Here is a 10,439-nt window from a genome sequence, read left to right on the forward strand (position 1 = left end):
TTGCCTCTCTCTGCCTCTCCCTCTCAAGCCCACCTGACAGGCGGTCTCTGACTCTGGCAGGCTCCGAGTACCAGGTCCTATACATTGCGGATGACAACGAGATCCGCAGCTTGTTCCCCGGGCACCCCCACTCGGCCTACGAGCAGGCCTTCCAGGGAGACGAGAGCGTCCGCATAGACGCCATGGATGTCCATGTCAAGGCCGGCCGCGTCTACTGGACCAACTGGCACACGGGCACAATCTCCTACCGGAGCCTGCCGCCGGCTGCACCTCCTACGACCTCCAACCGTCACCGGAGACAGCTGGACCGGGGCGTCACGCACCTCAATGTAAGTGCCCAGCCTGTCAGATTGGGTGGAAGAGCGTCCCAGGACAGAGCAGTACTGGAGGAGGGGGGTGGGAGCTGGCGGAGCCTGTCAGGGTGGCCTGTGAGGGACAGCCAGAGCAGGAAGACCTATCCCTGTCAGGGTGGCCTGTGAGGGACAGCCAGAGCAGGAAGACCTATCCCTGTCAGGGTGGCCTGTGAGGGGCAGCCAGAGCAGGAAGGACTATCGGCAGTTGGCCCTGCCACATGGCAGCATGGGACACACACCAGGACAGACTGACCCTCGGATTCCTGCTTGTCACTCCACGTCAGTCCTGGCCAACTTCCTCAACTACTTGGGGCCTCACGTTATCAATAAAATGAATCATACCCATCCTAGATTTACGTAGAGTTCATTGGTAGAATGTGTGAAGCCCTAGGTTTGATCCCGAGCAACGGCGATGAAAATATAATAACAATAATGACGAATAAATGACACCTAGTCTTAGAAGCTTCTTTATATATGGTTGCTTGGGTTTTTAGTGCTAGGACCTCACGTGTGGTAGGCAAGTACGTAAAGTAAACAGTGAACTACACTCCCCACTTCATAGACTGTGTTTTTTTTTTTTTAATGTATGTGTGTACCTGTGTGTATATCACATATACATGCCATGGTGCACATGTAGAAGTCACAGGAGTTATTTCTCTGCTTCTACCATATGAGTCCCAGGGATTTGAACTCAGGTCACCCAGGCTTAGCAGCAAGCACCTTTAATCCACTGAGCCATCTCCTTGTCCCTACCCCACCCCATAACCTTTTTTTTAAAGTGAGGATTAACTTGAAAAACATGCAAAGATGCCTGTAACTCCCGCTGTATGAGTAGCAGAGGAAGGGACACTAAAAGATGAGGGGTCAGCCTGGGCTGCACAGTGAGTTCCAGATCAGCCTGAGCTGTGAGAGAGACCTAGTCCAAAGAAAAACCATGGTGGTGGCCGTGTTAGTCAGGGGTGACAGACCAGAACAGGCTGACAGACTCGGGGGAAAGATGGTGATCTCTGAATATGTGACCTCACTTAGATTTCAGGGCTGAAGATGCCGAGGGGGATTGCCATCGACTGGGTGGCCGGGAATGTGTACTGGACCGACTCTGGCCGAGACGTGATTGAGGTGGCGCAAATGAAGGGCGAGAACCGCAAGACACTCATCTCGGGCATGATTGATGAGCCTCATGCCATCGTGGTGGACCCACTGAGGGGGTGGGCAAGGGTCCCGGGGGGAGGTGTTGGGGCTGGTGTCAGGAAGCCCTTAAGACAGGCCCCGCGTCCACAGGCGACAGAGACCGCAGGCTTCTAGGCTGCTCCAGGCCTGGCCCTCCTCAAGCCAGGGCTGGGGACTCACAGCTGAGTGGCTGACCTCTGCTTGACTGACCGGCTCTCATGTGCAGCCAAGAGCTGGGTGCCCTCCAGGGGCCCGCTCTGCCCCAGCCTACTGTAGTTAGAGTAGATGGTGTTAGCCCTGGTCAGAAGTTGTCTCCTGGGTCTCAGTGTGAAGAGGGCAGGCATCCTCCTCCCATAGGCCGGCAGCCTCCAGCCAGGTCAGGCGCTGTTTCACTTTGGCCTTTTCCTCGGCCCTGGAGACCAATCCGGCTCTCCCTTCTCCCTCCTTAGTACCATGTACTGGTCAGACTGGGGGAACCATCCCAAGATCGAAACGGCGGCGATGGACGGGACCCTTCGAGAGACGCTCGTGCAGGACAACATTCAGTGGCCCACAGGTCCCCAGGGCGCAGGGGTAGGGCGTGGGAGGGGCAGGCTCTGGTCACAGCTGCTTCAAAAGTCGCCCAGAATCGAGGGCCGTGGGGCAGGCCGTTTCCACCAGATCGGGCTAAGGGCCGTGGGAGCGTTTCCAGATGGGTGACTGGGAGAGATCCCGTGAGCGAGGTGGTGCCGCCCTGGACACCAGACAGAATCGGCGCTATTCTCTGCACCCAGCCTGGCGTGGCAGAGGCCGGCCCTCACCGCCTCCTCTCACCCCAGGCTTGGCCGTGGATTACCACAATGAACGGCTGTACTGGGCAGATGCCAAACTTTCGGTCATCGGCAGCATCCGCCTCAACGGCACCGACCCCATCGTGGCTGCGGACAGCAAGCGCGGTGAGAGGGGGGCGGCCTGGGACCCGAACCCTGCCCACCCTCAGGCCTCCCGCCCTTCCGTAGCCGGCTCCCCCCCCAGCCCCAGCCCATTCATTCATTCTACCAGTACTAAGGGGTGTGGAGTCAGCAGGGGTGGAAAAGTCTCCTGTGACCCCTGGGGTCTTGGGGTGATGAGACCTTTTGCCAGCTGCGGGGGCGGGGATCGTTGGTTTGGATGTGTGGCGTCTTGTGCTGCCTAGGCAGACAGAGCCAAGTGTCTTAGTGAGTCCAGGGCCCAGACACCATCTTGATCTAACGCGCCCGCCCCCCCGCCCCCCCAGGCCTAAGTCACCCCTTCAGCATCGATGTGTTCGAAGACTACATTTACGGTGTCACTTACATCAATAACCGCGTCTTCAAGATCCACAAGTTTGGACACAGCCCCTTGATCAACCTGACTGGGGGCCTGAGCCACGCCTCCGACGTGGTCCTCTACCATCAGCACAAGCAGCCAGAAGGTGCGGCAGAGGGGGAAACCCCCGGGGTGTGGAAGGGCGCGACCCCGGGGTGTGGAAGGGCGCGACCCCCGGGGTGTGGAAGGGCGCGACCCCCGGGGTGTGGAAGGGCGCGACCCCCGGGGTGTGGAAGGGCGCGACCCCCGGGGTGTGGGAGGGCGCGACCCCCGGGGTGTGGAAGGGCGCGTTCTAGACCCACACAGGGCTCGGGAGCAGCCCTGCCCGACATCTACCCCCCCCTTCCACACCCCCGCAGTGACCAACCCCTGCGACCGGAAGAAATGTGAGTGGCTGTGTCTGCTGAGCCCCAGCGGGCCTGTCTGTATCTGTCCCAACGGAAAGAGACTGGACAACGGCACCTGTGTGCCCGTGCCCTCTCCAACTCCCCCTCCAGACGGTAGGCGCGGCACACCCCTTTCCCGGGCACCCTGGGATCTTTTGCCCTAGAGCCTCCGGCTTCCCGGACCCTTGACCCCACCCCTCTGCCCCGCTCACAGCCCCGCGGCCTGGGACCTGCACCCTACAGTGCCTCAATGGCGGCAGCTGCTTCCTCAACGCCCGGAGGCAGCCCAAGTGCCGCTGCCAGCCGCGCTACACCGGGGACAAGTGTGAGCTGGACCAGTGCTGGGAGTACTGCCAAAACGGCGGTACCTGTGCGGCTTCCCTGTCTGGTATGCCCCGGCCGGGACCGCTCCTCCCCCCAGCCCCCCCCCCCCCCCGCACCCACTCCTTCGGGTCGCTGCTTCCCCCCGGGGGTCCCTCTCCCAGCTCCGTTACAGGCCCAAGTGGTTCCCGGGACCCCGTCCCACTCACAAACCTCTCCCCTCAGGCATGCCCACGTGCCGGTGCCCCACAGGCTTCACGGGCCCCAAATGCACCCAGCAGGTGTGTGCGGGTTACTGTGCCAACAACAGCACCTGCACCGTCAACCAGGGCAACCAGCCCCAGTGCCGATGTCTGCCTGGCTTCCTGGGTGACCGCTGCCAGTACCGTGAGTGAAGCAGCCCGGCCCCGGGGGCGGGGGGCAGGCTGAGAGGAGAGGGAAGCCCTAGGCAGACGAGCCGTGCCCAGGCTGGGGGTGCTGCCCACCACGTTGGCACACCTCCCTGGCGTCGGGAGCCTCCTCCAGGCAGCGGGATTATTCAACGAGATGAATGCCCAGGGCCGTCCTTGTGTCCTGGGACGGGGCAGGGGGGGCTCAGGAGCAGGGAGGGAGTCATCCCTAGGTCCTGGGGGGGTTCCTTACCCCTGCACGGTGGACCCTTACGAAGGTAGGCTTTGGGGCGCTTTCTCTCCGTCCCCAACCGCAGGGCAGTGCTCGGGCTACTGTGAGAACTTCGGCACCTGTCAGATGGCGGCCAACGGCTCCCGACAATGTCGCTGCACGGTCTACTTTGAGGGACCCAAGTGCGAGGTGAACAAGTGCAGCCGCTGTCTCCAGGGGGCCTGCGTGGTCAACAAACAGACCGGAGACGTCACTTGCAAGTGAGTGGAGCCCGGTCACAACTGCGCACCCCTGCCCTGCCGCCCCCCGGCCCTGTCCTAGGGTCCCAGGCACCTGCCAGCCCCAGCTCCGGACTCTGATTCCTTCCCGCAGCTGCACGGACGGCCGGGTCGCCCCCAGTTGCCTGACCTGCGTCGACCACTGTAGCAATGGTGGTTCCTGTACCATGAACAGCAAGATGATGCCCGAGTGCCAGTGAGTTGGGCCTGAGCCTCACCAGGGCCAGGCTGCCCCTCTCCCAAGCCGGAGAACCATCCGGGCCCCTGTGGCTGCTCGGAGGTGATGCCCGACCACTCAGCTTTACTTTCCTGCCTGCAGGTGCCCACCCCACCTGACAGGACCCCGTTGCGAGGACCAGGTCATCAGTCAACAGCAGCCTGGACGTAAGTGGCGGGGGGGGGGGGGGGGTGGACGACGACTAGCGAGAGCTTGGTGGCCCCCCTCCCCGCCCCCATTTCCTGTGCCTCAGACTCTGACATCCGTCTCCAGATATGGCCTCCATCCTGATCCCTCTGCTGTTGCTCCTGCTGCTGCTGCTGGTGGCCGGCGTGGTGTTCTGGTACAAGCGGCGAGTCCGAGGGTGAGCCACTGGGAGTCTGGAAAATCCTGTGGTTTTACCGCCCCCTCCGCCAGCGCCACTGTCCCCTGACTGCTGCCTCTCCCCAGGGCCAAGGGCTTCCAGCACCAGCGCATGACCAATGGGGCCATGAATGTGGAAATTGGGAACCCCACCTACAAGATGTACGAAGGCGGAGAGCCCGACGATGTGGGGGGCCTCCTGGATGCCGATTTTGCCCTTGACCCTGACAAGGTAGACCGGAGGCCACTGAAGGGGCTTCCGGGGTCCGAGGGCAGGGGTGGGTGGGCAGGACACCCAAACGTGTTGTCCTGAGTGACGGCCCGGCAGTGGCAGCTAAGGGGATCCTAACCCTCTGAACGTCATGTTTACAGCCTACCAACTTCACCAACCCGGTGTATGCCACGCTCTACATGGGGGGTCACGGCAGCCGCCACTCCCTGGCCAGCACGGATGAGAAGCGAGAACTCCTGGGCCGGGGACCTGAGGACGAGATAGGGGACCCCTTGGCATAGGACCCTCTGCCCCCCGACGGACGTCCCCAGAAAAGCCCCTGCCAGCCGAGTCCTTCAATGAGCCCCCTCCCCCAGCCAGCCCTCCCCCGGCCCTGCCGGATGTACAAATGTAAAAATGAAGGAATTACTTTTTATATGTGAGTGAGCAAGCGAGCACAGTATTATCTCTTCCACTCTCCTTCCTGCTCCTCAGCATCCCCCACCCCCCACCCCACGCTGCCTTGAGGGGACAGGGAGAGCTCTGTGGCTCAGAGGTATGAAGGAGCCCACCTCCGTTCCCTACCAGACACATGTCAGGGCCTCTCGCCCCAGGTTTCCCCTCCTCAGCTCTCTGGGGGTTAGTTCTGGGGAGGTGGAGTCCCCCGCCGCCCCTGTCTGGGAGATTTGGCTTTGTGAGGTAGGAAGAACGGAGTCCTTCCTTGAGGGACGTCGGCCCAGGCCCTGGCTCCCACTTTTGGGCACCTCTGAGATGGCCTTGCTCAGTGTTCCTTCCAGACAGGCCCTCCCCCTCCAGTGCTGGCCCACTGTGGCTCCTAAGGCTGTACACATTCTTTGGTAACTGTCCCCCAGCTTCTGCTCCCGAGGACCAGGAAGAGTTGGGGTATACCAAGGAAGGGCAAGCGGGCAGCCCCATTTTGGGGACGTGAACGTTTTAATAATTTTTGCTGAATTCCTTTACAACTAAATAACACAGATATTGTTATAAATAAAATTGTAAAAAAGAAAAAAAGGAAAAAAAAAAAGAAAGAAAAGGAAAAAAAAAGCCACTGTGTCTGGTACCTGCTAGTGTGGGCGCTGTTCGCTTGCTCAGCCGCCAGAGGGAGCCTTGCCGCGTGCTGGAGGCCAGCCTGAGAACCCTGAGGTCAACGTCTCCAGCCTCACGCCATCCTCCAGTCTCTCTATGGCAGGAAGAACTGTTTTCTCTTGGTGTGTGACCTTGAGCCTGTAGCTTATGGTGGTTGGATCTGGTGTTCCCCTGGCCCCAGCACGCCGACCTGGGAGATCTGACCCCCCTTTCACGGTGCACCTGTCCCCCACAGTCCCCCCACGCCAGAAGAAATGAGGGCATTGGGTCGTGAAGGCTTTCCAGACCTTCAGGATGGTCGGCTACAGCTCTCTGCTCTCAGCTCCCTCTGAAATGTTGACATCTCACTCTATGACGAAGCCATGAGTAAAACCATGGCTGTAAGGCCAGGAGGGTGCGACCATGGGGAGAGAGCCCTTGCTCTGCAAGCCTGATGACCAAGTCCGATCTTGGAACCCATGGAAGAGTGAGCAAAAACAAGCTCCATAAAATTGTTCTCTGACCTCCATGTATGCACTTTGGCACACACACACACACACACACACACACAGAATCACTTTTATTTTTCAATTAAAAACCTGAATTAGGGGAGGGGGCTAGAGCGAAGGAGTGTGTTTGCCCACCAGCCTCCAGTAAATGCTGGGGGCGTTCCAGGAGTTGACCAGGAAAAGACTGATGCCTTCTAAGCTACTCCAGATCTCCTTGGACCTCTCTCAAAGGGGACTGATGCTCTTGCAGCAGGTTATACAGCTGTGTGCTGTCCAGGACCGAGGGAGGAGGGTTGGGACCCTCAGCTCCCAACAGCAGCGCACACAACGCCTCCCAAAGGAGCAGCCTTGCTTCTGCTGCCTGGCCCTCACGGGCTCAGCTTCCCCAGGGCATTTTCCCCAGCTTCCTCCCTTGGGGGAGTTTATGGATAGATGCACGTCCAGAAGCAAGACTATTTTTTTCCCCTCATCCTCAAGACCATCATCTCCAACTTTATCCCCAAAGCCTGCTCTGAGACCTTCCTAGCTTCCTTAGACTCCCTAGGGCCCTGGGATGAGCAACCCAGCCGGGGGTGTGGGGGGGGGGAGTGTGTGTGTGTGTGTGTCCTTGTTGATCCTGAAGTGATAGGCTTGGGCTCCTTCTGGCCACCAGGTGGCATATGGCATATACACTCCGGCGGCTCGGCTTCTCCTCAAGCTCAACACACTAATTATGCACCTGCCGCGGACCCTCGCCCATCCTCTCACTTCCTTCCCTGAGGCGATTCTGTGCTGACCCATCCACCCTCTGCTCTGTCAGCCATCTTCCTTCCCTCCCCCAGAGTCTGCTTTTCCCACCCCCTTCCCCAACAGCAGCCCCCCCCTCCCAGGCCCCTCCTCCTGCCAGCCTGCATCTGGAGCCCCCCGGGAGCCACTGATTTCTCTGCCTGTCACCTCAAGATCCTGGGTAGAGCGAGAAGGCCCCCAGCTGCAGCTTAGAAAGCACACCCCTTGGTTAGCGCCCAACCGCCCGCCCTCCCTCCCTCCGCCGGCCAGGACCAGAAGGGTCCACCTGGAGCAGTCTCCCAGCAATCTAGCCAGAAAATGGGAGGGGGGTCTCAAGAACCCAAAAGATACCGAACAGATACATAGAGCGGGGTAGAAACCAAGTGAAAGGTAGATTGACAGATGGAGATTCTCGGGAACAGAGGCCAAGACCCAGATAAGCAGTGTGCGCACGTGTGTGTGTGTGTGTGTGTGTGTGTGTGTGTGTGTGTGTATGCGTGTGTGTGTGTGTGTGTGTGTGTGTGTGTGTGTGTGTGTGTCATCTCCGAGAGGATCGGATGACCCGAGATTAGCTGGAACAGTGATGGTGATGGGGGGTCTGGTCCCCTAAAGATGGAGACTCTGGCCGTGGGTTTCTGTCCGGGGCACCTGAGGCATGGGACCGCCCTTTGCCTTCATCCAGTACTAAAGCAGGCCGGGCTTTGGACCAGCCCTGAATTCTGGTTGGGGCCTGGCTCCTGACTCGGTGGTCCTGCCCTTCCTCCTTCTGCGGCCAAATCGCTGCTTCCTGGTTTTTGTCTCCTTGGGCGTCACTAGATCAGCCCTCAGCACCCTGACCTTTCCCTGACCCTCTCTTTTCGGTGTCTGTCACATCCTATAGGTGGCTGTCTGTCCTTTTCATATTCTTGGGCCTGTCTTCTGTGTGTTGTGGTCTGTGTGTGTGTGTGTGTGCAGTGTGGTGTGTGTGTGTGTACGGTATAGTGTGTGTGTGTGATGTCTGTGTGTGGTATGTGTGGTGTGGTCTGTGTGTGTGTTGTGGTGTGTGTGTATGTGTGTGTACGGTGTGGTGTGTGTGTGTGATGTTGTCTGTGTATGGCATGTGTGGTATGGTCTGTGTGTGTGTGTGTGTATGTGGTGTATGTGTGTGTGTCTGTGTATGTGGTGTAAGTGTGGTGTGTGTGTGGTGTGTGTGTTGTGGTGTGGTGTGGTATGTGTGTGGTGTTGTCTGTGTGTGGTGTGGTCTCTGTGTGTGATGTGGTCTTGTGTGGCATGTGTGGTGTGATCTGTGTGTGTGTGTGTGGTGTGTGTATGTGGTGTGTGAATGTGGTATGTGTGGTGTGTGTGGTGTGTATGATGTGGTGTGTGTGTGATGTCTGTGTATGGCATGTGTGGTATGGTCTGTGTGTGTGTGTATGTGGTGTGTGTGTGTGGTGTGTGTATGTGGTGTGTGTGTGTATGTGGTGTGTGTGTGTATGTGGTGTGTGTGTGTGGTGTGTGTGGTGTGTGTGTGTGTATGTGGTGTGTGTATGTGTGTCCAGCTCTGTGGATGTTTGCCTCTGTCAAGGCAAAAGAGTGCCTTGCGTCCCTAGCTGTTTGTGCAGATCTCTGTATGCTCCTGTATGTGTACATCATGTGTGTCCGAGTGTGCCTGTGTGTCCCTGTGTGTGCCGGCCTGCGTGTGAGTGTGTTTTGCTCTGTGTGCACTCACTGCACATTCAGGCTGCTGTGCGCGTGGTGTGCGCCTGGAGACCCACCTCGGGGTGTGGGCCTGTCTCCTCCTCTCTGCTCGTCCGTCCCTGTCTCTTGCTGTCTAGGTGTTGGTCATGCTACCTCCTCAGACTCCGCCGCCGCCCGCCGCCGCAGCGGCGCATAGCAACAGCTGACAGCTGAAGACTCCCCGGGCAGGGCCGAGAGACCGGCGGGAGGAGGGACCGGAGGAAGAAACAGCCCGAGGATGCGAGCAGAGACCGAGCTGGGGACAGAGACAAGGACAGGGATAGATGGCGGGGACAGGATGAGAAGAGCTGGGAGTGGAAGCCGGGACGGTGTGACCAGGAGGCTGGGCGGACGGCACTGAGGACTTCCTGCCCAGCCCCCACGGGAGGCTGCCCTGGGCTGGGGCACGGGTCCGCCGTGCGGGGGGCCAGCCAGGGGCCAACTTGACAAGAGCCGGTCTAGCCAAGGGGTCCCGAGGCCGCAGAGGCGCGGTGGGGCGGGGGCGGGGCGGCGGGCGCCGTTTGTCAGCCCTATTGACAGACGTGATGGGGTTTCCGTCCGTGATCAATGATTCTCATCTCCGGGCCGAATGAGCCGCGGGGCGCCCATCCATCCCCGTCAGCGCCACGCGCCGTGGCGGCCGCCCGAGGCCCCGCCAGCCCTCACCTCCCCGGCCCCTGTCCCGCCCTCTGCACGGGACCCACCTGGGCCTGGAGCACCGAGGGGACCCCTCCCACCCCCCGGATTTCCGCAGGAGCCCGGTCCTGCGCGCCCGCCGCCGCCACCGCCGCCGAGCCTGGCGGGACCCCTGCTCCACGACGCCCCCCTTGGCGCGCACAGTCCCGAGCCGGGAGCCCCACGCCCAGGCGGTCCCAGCCCTCACCCTGCGCCCAGACCCGGCATCTTTGGGGTGCCGCTCCCCTCCCCACCCCACCTCCCATCCCACCCACCCACCCACCCACCCACCCACCCACCCCCCAAGCCCCTCCGACCCTCTCCGGCTTCACACCTGAGCCAGGGGCGTGTCCGGGGCGTGTCGCGGTGAAAGTCACCTTCCGTGGCCCCGGCTGGGCGGGAGGGGGCGCGCGGGGCGCGGCCGGGATTGGAGCGCCGCGGA

The 10,439-nt window shown here is 60.4% G+C and overlaps 1 protein-coding gene across 1 annotated transcript in view; it reads left to right on the plus strand.

Moving 5' to 3' along the window:
* The window catches only part of Lrp1 (LDL receptor related protein 1), an 85,108-nt gene extending 79,414 nt beyond the window's left edge, over window positions 1–5,694 (plus strand). The window contains exons 76-89 of the mRNA XM_028886217.2: window positions 61–329; window positions 1,383–1,561; window positions 1,973–2,079; window positions 2,342–2,458; window positions 2,779–2,955; window positions 3,209–3,349; window positions 3,450–3,623; window positions 3,782–3,943; window positions 4,263–4,437; window positions 4,550–4,651; window positions 4,775–4,839; window positions 4,946–5,036; window positions 5,123–5,267; window positions 5,408–5,694. Of these exons, the coding sequence (XP_028742050.1) occupies window positions 61–329; window positions 1,383–1,561; window positions 1,973–2,079; window positions 2,342–2,458; window positions 2,779–2,955; window positions 3,209–3,349; window positions 3,450–3,623; window positions 3,782–3,943; window positions 4,263–4,437; window positions 4,550–4,651; window positions 4,775–4,839; window positions 4,946–5,036; window positions 5,123–5,267; window positions 5,408–5,548 (2,045 nt within the window). The 3' untranslated portion in view covers window positions 5,549–5,694. The remainder of the gene's footprint in view (window positions 1–60; window positions 330–1,382; window positions 1,562–1,972; window positions 2,080–2,341; window positions 2,459–2,778; window positions 2,956–3,208; window positions 3,350–3,449; window positions 3,624–3,781; window positions 3,944–4,262; window positions 4,438–4,549; window positions 4,652–4,774; window positions 4,840–4,945; window positions 5,037–5,122; window positions 5,268–5,407) is intronic.
* The last annotated feature ends 4,745 nt before the right edge of the window (window positions 5,695–10,439 follow it).

The sequence above is a fragment of the Peromyscus leucopus genome, chromosome 18 (genome assembly GCF_004664715.2).
Source record: "Peromyscus leucopus breed LL Stock chromosome 18, UCI_PerLeu_2.1, whole genome shotgun sequence".
Lineage (NCBI taxonomy): Eukaryota > Metazoa > Chordata > Mammalia > Rodentia > Cricetidae > Peromyscus > Peromyscus leucopus.